The 15,348-nt window shown below is 33.4% G+C and overlaps 1 protein-coding gene and 1 pseudogene across 1 annotated transcript in view; one reads left to right on the top strand and one right to left on the bottom strand.

Moving 5' to 3' along the window:
- The window catches only part of LOC148628450 (gelsolin-like protein 2), a gene marked incomplete in the record, with an annotated part of 173,179 nt that overhangs the window by 37,975 nt on the left and 119,856 nt on the right, over positions 1-15,348 (bottom strand). Inside the window, 3 exon segments of the mRNA XM_088587706.1 lie at positions 24-151; positions 857-931; positions 9,629-9,703. Coding sequence (XP_088443832.1) covers positions 24-151; positions 857-931; positions 9,629-9,703 — 278 coding nt within the window.
- LOC148628452 (uncharacterized) lies at positions 2,807-5,452 on the top strand (annotated as a pseudogene).

Here is a 15,348-nt window from a genome sequence, read left to right on the forward strand (position 1 = left end):
CCACCCACCCCCTAAAAACTTACATTATGGATTTGAAGTATGATCTGAACAACTCTGATTCATGACCCATGACCTCTCTATGCTGAACAGCCTTGTCATCAAGGAAGGTGTCAAGTTCAACTGTCTTGTAGGCAGCAGTCCCATACTCATCCTGAAAATTATTGTTAGTATAATAAATTGTAGTGACATTAAATTTCGTTTAAAGTAAAATGCTGAAAAAACTTCTTACAGGTTCTAATTAAATCATTTATCTGACGCAGTTTTCAAACTATAGTACGACACCGGTCACTAATATACTAAGACTAGTGACATCTAATTGTTAACAACGCAAATTGCTCTAATTATTGACCTACAAGTACGCGATTACATGATGAATTGCTTGTCTTTATTAAAGCTGATTACTTTGTTTCGTTTGTTTGGTTTGTTTGTTTATTTGTTTGCTTGGTTTTTTTGCCCGATTGCTAAGTTTTACCATCAAGTATTGATTTCATGACTATTTGTTTGACTTGCGTTTTAAATTGAGTACCGAGTGCAAATTAGTTTCTAAATGCTTGTTTTTTTTCCAGAATACCGATTTATTCTCCAACAATTTGTTTTATATTTTTTCTGACTACTGATATCTTTTCTAATTGCTTGTTTTTATTTTCAGTTCTACATTTTTGTTCTTCCATGCATTGCTCGTTTTATCTGTGTGCCGATTTTTTTCTCTTCCAGAGCACTGATTTCTTCTCCTATTACTTGTTTCGTTTTACCTGAGTACCATTGTTTCTTCTCCGACTGTTTTTTTATTATTATTTAATAAGCGATTTCTTGTCGGATAGCTCGTTTTAATTTTTTTCCATTTTCTTATTTATACCTGAGTACTGTGTTTTCCAATCCAAAAATGAAGATCGTAGCATAATTCTTCCGAGTCTTCGTTCTTCTTGTAAGTCTATATATATTTGAAAGAATACCCTGATTATTAGTACTTAGTGTTTGAGGTTTTGGGTCTGAATACAACTAACATTCGTATGCGTCACATTACAGTAAATAAAAACATACGAAACTGAGTTAAGGAATCAAAATTCCCATGGAAATATTTTATGTACATGCTATTTTTCTAAGGCTACAAAATTGATAATAAACATTAAACAAGCATTCTGAGAGTATTACATGGCAATACAAAGTCCCCTACCAGAAACAAATCTGTCGACGAGAACAGAATGCATACTTTATGCATAATTTGTTAACAAGAAATGTACAGAAAACTGTGTCTGCATTAATTTTCAAAACCAAAATGACCATAGCGCAGCTACAAATCAACGGACAGGAAAAAAATCGAACTTTAATCTGTAACTTGTCATGGTAAAGCAATGTATATCATATATCATAATGATAATCTGCAAGCATGATAAAACAAGAGGTTCCCAGGAGCCTGAATCTCTCATCTGGTTAAAGTTTTGCCTATCAAGGCAAAACTCCAACAAACTCCAACAATCTGACTCAATGAAGACTTTGGTAGGACTTATCATAAGGGTCATTTTATCAATAAAAGTTACTTTCTATCTATTATAGTTGTCAAAATATTGGCTAAAAAACTGCTAAAACATAATTTTTCGCATTTCAAGGGCAATGACTCTAACAAGGAGTCGTTCAAAAACTTTGATCTCCGCAGACTTTTGTAGGCCTAATAATGATGAACATTTCGACAATTAAAAAAATTTAGCCGAACATATCAGTTTTGAAGATATACGAGAAAACTTCTGACTGACCCCTTTGTTGTTTTATTTTTTGCAACAGGGGTCATGTTCTTCAACAGATAAAAAATCCCCACATCAGATCTATTCAAATACCCTAAATAATATTCCTACCAAGTTTGGTTCTAATTGGTCCGGTAGTTTCAGAGGCGACGATTTTTTAAAGAAATAACATAAAAAATAGGGGAAGAACGTCAGAAAAGGGCAATAACTCAAACACGGCTTAACAGATTAGAATGCAAATTTGACCAGAGGTAGATCTCATCATCCTGAACATTTAATTTTACCTAAGTCAGAAATCGGCACGTCTAAACACCACCTAGGCCGCCTTAGTCCACCAAGTTCATGAAACTACACTAGGGACATAAAGGAGCAGTTGTATTAGCACCAAGACCAATCAATATGATAAAGTTTAAATAAAGGAACGTACATTTCAAATTTGGTGTAAATATAGATAAATATGAAAGACTTATTAACGTTTTCCTTGGCACGCGCTTTCTGAAGTACTATATGCGGAAATCACAGTAAAAACAATTATAGAAATTGGCTTTTACTCAAAGCCGAGTATGTAATAGCTTGTTACCTTATTTGCATTCTTTTTCATTTATTGTTCGACATTCGCAAGAATAAGCAAATATTTTAAAATACACTCAAATTTCAAATAAAAGATAAAGAATGTGGCGTCCTTGGGGTTCTGTACAACCCAGAATAACCAACAAATATGAAAGAGAGCTTGAAATATTGCAAGAGGTAATTATACTTATATCTTATATCAAAGTAGGGAAATGTGTTATAATTGCTAATGAGACAACTATTCAACATAGTCCAAATTACGAGACAGAAGAATATATTTGCATATTACGTAAACAATAAGAAATTTCTTACAATTTATTTTAGTAAAGGTTGTAAGAACACTTTTCCCCCTAAAAGCCCGGTAGAATTTATTTGTTAAATATTGTAAATATTATAAAACTTTTAAGTTTATTTGTGTCAAATCGGAAAATCATAACATAATTTCAAAATATTAAGAGTTTATTTAGAAAATTGATAAGTACAAGCGTAGACAGCATATGGTTTTAGATAATCTGGAGCAGCTCCACGTGATCATCATCAAATACGCAATTTTGCTTACAACCAGAAAAAAAACAACATAAATCTTCGTCCCTTGGAAAATGTAGCAGACGAGGTCGTCAATATTTTTTCTATGGTGAACAACACAGAGTTTGTAAAAGCAGTATATACGCAGAAGACAACAATAAGCCGCCATCAGCTATTTGCTATACAAAAGATATGATGAAGGACATGATACAGTTTTTAAAATCTGACAACGACCATATACTTGGTGTCGATAGGGCATTTAACCTTGGTGCACTGTTTGTTACAAACTTTGTTTACAAAAACACAAAAGTTATTAGAAACTGGTGAGCACCCAAAGTTATTAGAAACTGGTGAGCATCCCATATTCATTAGTCCTTTATTTCTGCACTGAGATGGCTCTTATTTGAATTACCATGCATTCTTCTCGCACGTCAAAGCACGCATCCAAGAATCAGTTAAAATAATTGATCTTAGAATCGGCAGTGATGACGAAAGTGGTCTCACCAAAGCTCTGGAATACATTTTTCCATATCCTGGCACAACTCCATTGTTGTGTACAAAACACATGAAAGACAATGTCTCTGACCATTTAAAGAGTAATCAAGGAAACCAAGGTTATAGCGGTAATCAAAAAAATGTAATCAAGGGACAAAGACCAGACACAGAAAACAGACACACAAAACAAAGAACATAAAGTAAATAAAATCATAAATACAAAGTAACAAAAGCAAATGAGCAACTCGGGCTCCACTAAAAACTGGGAGCATGGACCAGGTGCACCGGTAGGGTAAGCGTCCTCTGCTTTTCTAGAAACACCCGCCGAGTTGCTCATAAAAAGTCAAGTCCGTGGTAGACAAACAAGGAAAGGAAAACTACGACCCGTTGAATAAATCAGTTTTCATGGTGCAGATGTATACACCATAACGATCCACGAGTTCTAATGACGACCATAAAACTTCTGTAGTGATGACTTCAATCTTGTAGCAACATAACCCTGTTCCAGAAGCCTATTTGTTAGAGTTCTAGTGCGATACAAAAGGTCTGTGTAGTTTCGGCAAGCTCTGGCATAACGTATGAGTTGTGATATGAACACTCCATACGCAGGTGCTGAAGGGATGTTGCCACAGATGAAAGGAAAGTTGACAGTTCTGAATGAAAAGTCATCACGTTTGTCGTAAAGTTTGGTCGACAGTTTTCCTTTACCATCGATTTCTAAGGGTAGGTCAAGATACGAGGCTGACTTCACAGTGTCTGTAGTATCCTTTATCTCAAGTTCTTTTAGGTAAATGCGATGTATCAAATCCCCGAAATTAGGATTGTTTAAAGATAATATGCCATCTATAGAGCGGAAACTGAGATTGGAGGATCTAGCCAAACGATATTCTTTCTTTCTGATCAGATCAGCTATAAAGTCAGCCTCTTAAGAGTGAAGGAATATGTCAGCAAGTAAAGGAGCACAATTTGTTCCCATTGAAATGCCGACCGTTTGTTGAAAAACACGTCCACCACACTGGACAAATATGTTGTCGATTAAAAATTCCAGCATTTTGTAAACATCTTCCTCTGTATTATTTGGAAGAAGATTAAAGAACAGTATAGGTTGCAAGGACAAAGAACGCTCAAAAATCCTTGACGACATCTTTGGTTCTACAGGACTTGTTACAGTCGACGATTCTGTTGAATTTGATCTCAAATCAAATGATATCGTTCAAAAGCATCCACAGTTTGCCAGTTACTTTAATTCTCGTCTAAAAGATAGACTCTTCGAACATGTTACATTTCCTAGGAAACAACTAAGTGTCCGAGTTCGCCTATGGACCAACAACAACTGTGAATCCATTAATCATCTCTTTAAAAAGTCAATTAATTGGCAGCCACAGAGTCTCCATGACTTAGTTAACAAACATGATATAACCAGAGTACATTTTGCCGATTTGAAAAGAGCGTTATATGGAGCCGCAAATTATGAGCTATTTGGACATTACAATCGACAGGTATCACAGCAGTGTTGGTTATCTAAAAAACAGAACAGAAAGATAAACTTTTTCATAAACTTATGAATGACTGTAAAATATCCAACTGTCTCCAAGGCCACGTCGTTCAATCAGTCAATAATAATTTCCAAATTCCGATTCCACAAAGACTTGCAAAAAAGCCAAATCAAAGGAAACGACCAAGAGTGTGCCGTACAAAACCAAGATACTGATCATCTTTGAAGAATCTATAGTGACAAATCAGGACTGAAATAATATAAAATTGTTAAATTTGTTAACTTTCTCATGCATCTATTTAAGACTTATTCATTTATTGATAATGTAAAACTAGTATTATTTATGTTTACATACTATAAGTTTCATGTCATTGATAGTGATTAATAAATGATTTTAAAAAAAAAGTCGTTACTTATCTTACAAAAACAAAAATGAAAAAAAACAAAACAAAACAAAAACGAAAACAACCCCCCACAAAAAAAAATAAAAAAATAAAAAACATAAAATAAAAAACAAAAATAAAAATTTAATAAAGAAACAAACAAAAAACCCAAAAAGAAAAAAGCCAAGAAATAAAATGTAAAAATGTAACCAACCCATAAAAACAAGCCCAACGACATACTGTTACAACAGATTAAACAAAAAGGTGCTGTATGTGTATCAGACATGATTAACTATTCCTTCATGGTTCTTTAATTTTATTACCAGAGGTTTACTGGCCAGTGGCACGCGCCAGTGAATCCTTAACAGAAAAATCCGAATCGCAACAAAATCACTTTATATATTGACACAAAAAATAGATAAATGTTTTACTGATGAAAAATTCTATCCGATGGCGTGTTCTTTTCATTCATAACATTGTCCTTTCATGTCCTTAGTGCAGTTTCATGAGCTTGGTGCACCAAGGCGGCCTAGGTGGTGTTTAGACGCACCCCATCAGAAATTGGCTAAATCTAATTATTTAGAATATATAAATGTTGTTTTTACATTTGTTATCAAAGGCAAAGATATACTTGTGGCAATCTGAAGGAATATTTCGTTTCGTTGTGATATTGTTGTTGCTTTGGTGTGTTTGTCATCATTTTTCTCAATATTTTTGAATTTAAACAAACCAGTTTAGAATATTCTCAAGGTACAAACTAACACATTACATTATATATATATACTGTTCTACCCTCTCGATCACCGCTACTATACTATAATTCCGTCCGATTGTGGTTTATCAACAGGAAACCCTTAATGAATATTAGCATGCCATCACCAAAGTCACACAAAAAAAAACCAAATATACCTATCAACAGCTGTAAAAATTAAATTTAAACCTAAAATAATTTAAAATCAAGTTTATTTTAAATAGTGTTAAATATGTAAATGAAGCAAAATTATAATTATACAATTTAAAAATTTTCTGGATATAAAGTATCAGAATTCTACGTATTCTATATAATTCAACATGTATCGGCATAGTGTAATGGAAGTGTTTCAAATTTATTTATTATCATCAAATGTCTGCAAAAGATGAACAAGAGAACACAAAGTTACTAGTAAATACAATTTTTCTAACTTGTCTTTATATCATATAACATATATATAAAGCCCCATTTACACGCACAATTATAAATTTTTACACACGTGTATAAATACAGATTGGTGTACAAATATTGTATGTAAAGTATGTAAACTTATACCATGTGTAAATATACATCTGACGACCATATGAAAACAAGATGTTGCACGCTACGTCGTGCTAAGTATACACCCACTCAACCATTTCAGCGAAACCTGGGAAAGGGAGACACAGTAAAAGATATCATGTCAAAGCAATATACAAAATATTTTTAAAGGCATTCCCTCCGATAGAACCTGAGAATTTCCATTATGCAGCACCTAAAAAGCAACAATAAGTCGATTGGTTAATAGGAAGTATATGAGTAACAACATGAAAAGGGGAAAAAACAGTGCGAGTCATCATGAGAAAGCAAAATACCAAATATCTACGCATTCACTCTGATAGAAGAATAGAAATCTGTTATGAAAATTTCAATTATGCAGCAAATAAAAAAAACTACTCTGTTCATCTTTAAATAGAAAGTAGATGAGTGAGTCTGACGGACCTGAAAATGGGGAGATACGGTACAAGTCATCATGAGAAAGCAATATACCAAATATATAAGCATTCCATCCAGTAGAAGCTGAGAAATCTGTGTAACGGACGGACGGACGGACAGACAGACGGACGAGGTAATTGCAATAGTGGGGGTTTAATATAAATTTTGCGCATGTAAAATCTAAAAGTATAAATACTTGCGGGTTTTATTTAACTTAATCGTCCACTGAGACACTTAGTGCTATCCGTGAAATGAATCTGCCTAGAGAAGTCATTTGATTGTTTGTTTGTTGGGGTTTAAGCAACGGGCAGCAATATTTCAGCCATATCCAGACGATGAACATGAAATTGGTGATAAAATGAACATGAAATGATGATGAAATGAAAAGGGATGGGACACAAGGACAATGGGGTCGACAAATTTTGATTGCCACTGGAAACTGGGAGAGGTGGGTAGGGTCGGGCAATTTAGCCTCCTGTGGCGGAGCCCTATGGTTCCTACTCCGAGAGAATACCACAATAGGGTTCTTTAACGTGCGAGGAACGTGGTATCTTTCCCAACACGATGCACCACTATGGTTTGCGGTCAGGTTTTCCGTATTATAGCCTGACAACCCCAGCATGCAACACGCCAGGGGTACCCCATTCCATCACCTGGGGCCCACATCCCAGTTGTTTTGTGGGCAGAGCGCCCTAGCCCCCGGCTAGGGTTCTGAGCACTATTTAGTCGCCTTATACGACAAGCTTAGCGCCGCTGCGGGCCTATTCTTTTAACACCCGGACCTGCACGGGGAGAGAAGTCATTTGATGATGGGTTTTTACGGTCTTGACTATCTAGCACGACCTCCCCTTACGGGATTCTGTTAGTAATGCCGGTTAGTAGAAGGTAGCGGAGCCCAGCCTTCGGGATATCTGACCGAAGAACTCAGAGTATCTCCTACTAGCGGCTGGGCTGCTGTGTTGACGCTCTAGCCTACTCCCAGACCCCACGTGGGTCCGAGAGCGTTTCCCCACTCTAACTGTTTGAGAGCACGTCAACGTGTAGAGAGAAGTCATTCGAACAAACCTTCATGTATTTATATGTTTTCAAAATGTCCGAAATTTATTTTATTATTTTATCTGTTGACATGTTCCCCATTTCAATCTTTTTTTTTATTTCAAAACATGCATTGGCCGACATGAAACCAAGATAAGCGTGACGGACAGACAGACAATTGTTATGTAACATACACAAATGCATATACTGGCATAATAAATGAATACGAAAAATAGGAATGATCGTGAAGCAAAAGGGACCGAGAACTATAGCTGAAATTTGACACATTAAGAGTCATATGGTCATGAATGTTTTCCACATCCGGAGCCCGTCTTCGACCGGCCCAAGAAATGGCAAATATACCAGTTATATAACCCCTAAACAAAACTTATAGTAAAAATTAAACATACACATGATCAACAGGCTAACCTTTCGAAGACAAAACATCTAGTTCATAAGATGACAAAACATTTGAGGCAAGTTATATAAGTTTATTTTCAAACCCTGACACAAGGTCAACCTGTATGGTTTGTCCATCACTGCATATCATTTCCTTCATGCAAGCAATTTTATAATCATTCAACTGGTTATGATACCATTACGATGTTGTGTAATATGAAGGGTAATAACAAAATTACCGAACTAATAAAATCTAAGCAGTAATCAAAAGGAAATGGCAATACCAGGTCAAAAACCGGAAAGCTGGAAAACCACCGCAATGGTCCTTACTTGAAGCAGGATTTCAAAATGAAAGGTGGGTTAAACCATGTTATATAGTGGGCTAAACCACCCGCTTCCATTACGCTTCATTATTTCCGGTAAATTTTAGCACAAATTGGCAGCATAAAATTGCCACCAGTCAAAATAAGTAAAACCAGTATTCAAAACAGTACAGAAGATATGAACAATAAATAAGTGAAAATAAAAACAACTCAATACAATAAACATGATGTAAACCACGAGTTTCAAAAAGTCTTGAACTCTATGTGGAAGATGTGTCAAGTTCAAGATGAAATAACTAGAATATACAAGTAAAACACTACGGAAACTTAATTTGTGGACATTTTGAAAATCCATCATCTATAATCTGTTTGTCAGAAACATCACACAGGCGGTAATCACCATACATACAACCTTAACATGCACATCTAATCGTTTCTGTAGGCATATCCATCTACCTTTCTAATTAGTCTGAATTTTCTCTGACACTATAACCTCTTCTTATTTGTAAAAATAGAGGAACTAAAGCCACTGTTGTTCAGTAAATCTCTAACAAACTGTCTTTTACCTAGGGTGATTCCCAGTCCAAAATAAAATAGAAATGGATCATTTTTGTCGTCTTTTAAAGGCAAGATTTTCATCCATTCTGAGGATGTGCCAACAGAAGACCGAGTATTGACTGACTGCTTAATTATTTTTTTAATACACACCCTACAAAAACTCAGTTAAATGCTTAGCAATTTTGCGTTTACACACATATGTAAAATCTGTGCATGTAAATGGAGCTAAAAGTCTCCAATAAAATTTATTTATGTGGAGTTAAAGTGCCGTTCTCGTTTAGAATGAGAATATAAGTATGAGTAGCAAAATACCAAAAATTAAAACAATTTAAATTAACATCAGGTTATATAATTAATACTTAAATTAAAAAGCCGCTTACATTTAGAATAATGTATGAGTCTCCATCATAGAATTTTCCATAGTCTTCTTCTGGCCAGTCTGTGATCTGGAATTTCTGGTTAAAGAAAAATCCAAAGAAAATGAAAAGTATGTAATTATACACAATATCTGTAAACAACTCCCGATGAACAAACAATTGAAGACTATAGTACTTAACAGTCTAATATAATTTGAGACATTTGTAGTTTTTTCATTACAAAGGAAGATATGGATGTATTGTTTATAAACTTTCCTTCATTTTGGTAACCAGTAAAACATTTGCTTTCTGTATATTTTATATTACATTACAACCTGTATTGTGTGCCACTAAAGCATTTTATTTGCATGTATATAATTATTTCGTTTACATAAAAAAGTCATTACTTATATTTGCAATAATGTTGCGATTTCCAATGTAAGATTTTACTGTAAATCTTTGAACAAGAAAATAATTTTTTTTATTAAACTGGTTACATTGATATCTGTCCCGAATAGTGTATATATCAAAAGTCATTTTGAACATGTAAATTGCATGCTATTGTAATTAAGAACATTCTGCGGGAACAAGGAAGAGAAATACATATACATTTAAAAAAAAACAACACATTTTTGTTGATTGAAAATACTTCATGCAAGCTCTTATTTTCTTTATATGTATATTTAACTTTATAACTTATAAGTTTAGACTTTTCATTAATATACATTCGTTCAACATTATGATGAAAAATTTGTTTCAAAAATTGAAATTATGTCGTCTAAAAATTAATTGTAAGAAAAGACAAACGAAAACAATCGCCCAACTTAATTACTAATTACAAAAATCAAAGCGCCGATGGCGTTGAACCTCGGAAGTCATGAGATATTATAGGTATTTTAAAATACTTTAAAATCCGCTGATGGTAACTTGTTTTTTTTTCTGTAGTTCCAAAAAGATTTATCATTTACAACGTGACCAGCGCTTTCATCACTACTAAAACTACACATCCACAACATACTGATTATTCAAAATTTCAATTCATTCTATTTCTTTTTTTTTTCTTTTTTATTGTTTGGTTTCATTTCATTTTAATTTTGTAACCTTGACAACCTATTTTCAGTTTTAAACGTAGCCAATCACGTGGAGTCCATATAAGATATCAAACGCATTAATAACATATAATTCAAACTTCTGTACATGTATTTGAATTTTTCTTTGACAATCAATCATGTAAAATATAATTTCAATTTAATACTGTAAAAACGTGCGATGTATTTATACGAAATAATCAATTTGATACATTTTAATATTCATCCGCCAGATCTCTTTCGTGGTGGAACTACTTTTAAGGCGGTTATCAACCGAAAGTCGTTTTGTTTGAGTAAAAAAGACTGTGTCATTTAATTATGTTTAACGGGTTATTTATACAGACACACGCAAGTGGTAATAGAATAAAAATATTACCGACACGAGAATATTTTAACGTCCTTGGCTACCCTGTCGGGCCTTGCACGGGTGGAAGACACGAGAATATCTCAAAGGCACCATGCAATTCGTCCGTAGGCGTAGAGTCCAGTAATGTTAAATGATTGAAATATAGTTTCTCGACTTATTGCCAAAAATAGATATTTAACTTAGCTAAACATATTAATGATGATGGATTTATAATTTATTATAAACTCTCTGCGGGACAAATTTGACGTTCCGAAACGACAAATTTGGCATGCTTAAAGAAAAGTGTAGAAGGATGTTTTTTTGCTGATCATGTAGTATTTTAGTAGCCTAAGCATACCTGACATGCAAAGAGGTGAAAAAAAACTATAAAGAAAAAAGTTGTTAAGAATTTAAGTCAGATTTCCCATGTGAAAATTACTTTTCCCATAGGAAAATCTGGAGTTCCTAAGGGAAAATAACACATTTCCTATGGAAAATCTACATTTTCCATAGGAAGCGTAAAGTTCCTATGGGAACTTGTTTTCCCATGGAAGGATTCACTTTCCCGCAGAAACTTTTCACTCTTCCAATGGGAAATCTGATAAGTTATATAAATCATTCTAAAAATCCATTTTTCTATAGTTTCATAATTACAAATAACATTTGATTTCTTCAGATAAATTTGTTTTAAACAAGGGAGGTATTTGTGCTGCGTTCAGCAAAGGGGAGATAATTTTTATGAAATATTACACACCTTTTTTAAAATATCACAACTGGATAGTATCTTCAATTCTTATACTGTTTTAAAATGAAATCCAATAAATCTTATCACGAGTTTTGAAAAATTAACAAGAACATTTTGCAAGAAATTGAAAGAAACAATTTGTTCAATGTGTATTATTTCTTCGATCAGAAGTATTATTATTTATGTAATATCTATAACAAAACAATTTTAATAGCATATCATAAGTATAACATTCACCACACATACAAGTTTTTTTTTTCTCTCTCTCTTTTACGAAGTATGAGCCATCAGTAACAACTGAAATCCACTAGTGTATCTTCAAACAGGTCATGCTGTGTAACATAATCTGGTGTGAAAAGATCACCAAAAGCTGCATAGCATATTCTTTGCATCTAGATCTCCATGTAATTTATAGGAGCTGTTTACTGCATATTCTTTTGATAATGCTAATAATAATAAAATCACAAGGCTAATTATCACTCGATTAAAAATAAAGAAATAATATGACACACTGTATTATATATTATATTTACAAGGCTAATCCATCACGTTCCGACAGACATATTTTCTAGTATCTACAGTAAGATTGGTTATGAAATAAAATAGTTTTGCCTCACTTTTATGTGTTTATCATCCATACAAATTGTACATGTGAAATTCAGTATGCTTACAGTGAAAAAGCAATACTTCCGACAACCAAATATCAAATGATTAAATAGAACGACTATTTTGACAAACAAGTCGGAGATGAATGGGAAGTACTGAGTTTACAGTGAATTATCTTCTTATCAATGTCAATTCACTGTAAAACTCAGTATAGCTGTATATATAGCTGTATGCAAAATGCCTGGAAGATACATATCAGTAGAAATGGGATCACTTGTCAAGGTGTGGTTCATTATTCCAAGCATTCATTTTTTACATTCAGTTTATGAAGATTTTTAATGGAAATTACCACTGCGATTCATGAATGAAAAAATATGAACTTTATTATTTAGAAGTCATATCTCAATTAATGTAACTGATACTCTGATCAGACCAGAGAAGGACTTAAATTGAAATTCCCTAAAACAACATAGATATATAAGTAATGAACTTATTTTGAGTTGCTTGTTGTTAAAAATGTCTTGTTTCCGAAGCCTGAGAATCATCGAACAATCTTACTCTGTTACTATGGTATAAGTACATACAAACTTCTGAACAGTTTTGAACAAATGCATAATATACCTCATTGTTCATTTTCTAAGGTAATTTTTTTTTCAGGTTTACCGAAAGCAAGCCTTAGTTACATGAAGATCAAGATACCAGTCATATACAAGATTATTTATTCAAAGATTTGATTGTTTTTTGTTGTCAATAAAGCCACGACAGTGGGTGAAATTGAACTAGGCATCACATGAAAATCTTGCCAAAAATCATAATTTGCGGTAACACTCGCATGCATCCGCGATCAATACCATTGTGAATGAGAAAGAGTGAAACGTGAAATGGAAAAATAACCATGAAATTGATAGTTAATCAAACAGCATGCAAGGGAAATTTCGCATCTTCCATTTTATTTAGAAATCCGTGCAATATTTACGCACTATTTAATGACTTGTTTCTTCGGACTGTTGATCACGTGGAGAAAAATTGTTAAAGTCACCGGCCATCTCATGCGTATGAATATCTCACGTAACCTAAAAAAGTTTCTCTAGCTGAAGGGGACGCCAAACGGGAAATAGTTTGATTAAATAAGGTGGGTTACTGCACGAAAGCACTCCCTAATGTAGACACAATTCTTTCATTACAGATACTATTTGCGAACAAGTTTTGATTATCTTGAGGGAAAGAATGGATATTTTTCTGTATCTGTAGTCCCCGCTAATACCCTCGCGTCATCCCGCCATCTTCGATTTCTCCAGTTGAGCATCATGACAAATCTAAACAATTTCTTTAAATTGCCTGACAATATTTAGATGTAGACTTAAAATAGCTGAAAATAGTATTTGAGAGACAAAGTTTTATATGTTTTAATATTGAAGGGAAAATGAATCCTTTTTTTTTCTGCCAGTCAACCCGTTAATACAGTACGTTCGCGTCACCCCGCATGCATCTCAACAGACGAGCATCATGTCAAATCTTCTGCATTAATCCTCTTCAATATTTTTTATAGAATTGATGTACAATATGTGTAAAATGTTCTTTGTACTCTGTTAGTTTATGATAAATAGGTTTGAATCTATCATGAGCTCATAGTCCTGATAATTTACCCTTTTGTGGTGTGAAATGTATGATTATATTCATGTTACAAACTTAAGAAGGTTTGAACTTTTTGAATCAATTCATCATTATGCAACAACAGCAGAAGTATAGGTATTGCATGCTATACATACAATGTATGTACCGACAAATATTTATAACATGTATTCTTTTTCCGACGCAGTTACATGTATTTCCAGAATGAAATGTAGAAATTATAAGTAAAAAAGAACAAATTTTACTGCGTTGGCTATCTTTTTTTCTTTTTTTTTTTTGAAAGATAAGACTTGTTTACAATGTGTTACTTAAAAACAGTACAAAAACCTAGTTTCAACTGATGTATTCATATTATTGTTTTTCATCTTAATACGTACTCACATATTTACAATTAACAACACATATTGAAAACTGTGTAAGTTTGTCTAAGTTTAGAATAGATAGTAAAAATGTTATTTACCAAAAGTTTTCAATTTCTGTTTATTTAGAATATTTTGACAGCATTGCATTTAATAGGGATGGGACTTGCTTGTTATCTGATTTAGCCATTAAACAAATATATGGGGTCCATAAGTTGTTTGAATGACATCAAAATACAGATTGTTTCTATGACAGTCTTGAATAACCTTTTTGTGTCAGTCAGGACTGCTCCATTTTATGACTCTGTTAGTCATTCTGTCTAGTAGAGGTGAAAGAATCTTAGTTTTGGGTGAACTACTATGTTGATGCTTTGTTCTGATTGAATGGTCATAATGCATTTTGAAAGTAATTAGACACCAAAAATGGCAAATTTACATGCTTTGACACAGGGACACAGGATTCAACAGTGCTTTAACTAAAGAGTCTCTGTCTATGTATGACTAAGGGAGAACTTGGAGTTTATAAATATTTGCTTCAATTCTATGGTAAGTAATAGCAAAAGCTATGAAGTGAAGTGATATAAAAAAGCAAAACATGGAAGAGTGAATTAACATGAAGGCTTCATTGACTCAGTACTTCAGTACTATGATTGATTTGAATACTTATGCAAACGAATTGTGTAGACCAGATACCATGTGATAAGCTTTAGTTCAAGATCTTGTGTGAGATGCATCAGTGGATAGTTATTCTACCTGATCACAGATATTTCTAAAACTTTAATGTGGAGTCTGTTATATCTTTTGATTGTACTAGTACTAACAGGACAGATTTATTTCATTGTGAAAATTGTCCATTCTTTATTACAAGAAAAGACCTGTTTGGAGACACACCAATAGAATGAAGTTGTAACTTATCACTGAGAAAGAAAATGCTCCTATGTGTGGTGATTGTTATACCTATTTGGATT

This window comes from Perna viridis, chromosome 1 (genome assembly GCF_037379345.1).
Source record: "Perna viridis isolate PV_CMFRI_1.1 ecotype Kerala chromosome 1, ASM3737934v1, whole genome shotgun sequence".
Classification (NCBI taxonomy): Eukaryota; Metazoa; Mollusca; class Bivalvia; order Mytilida; family Mytilidae; genus Perna; species Perna viridis.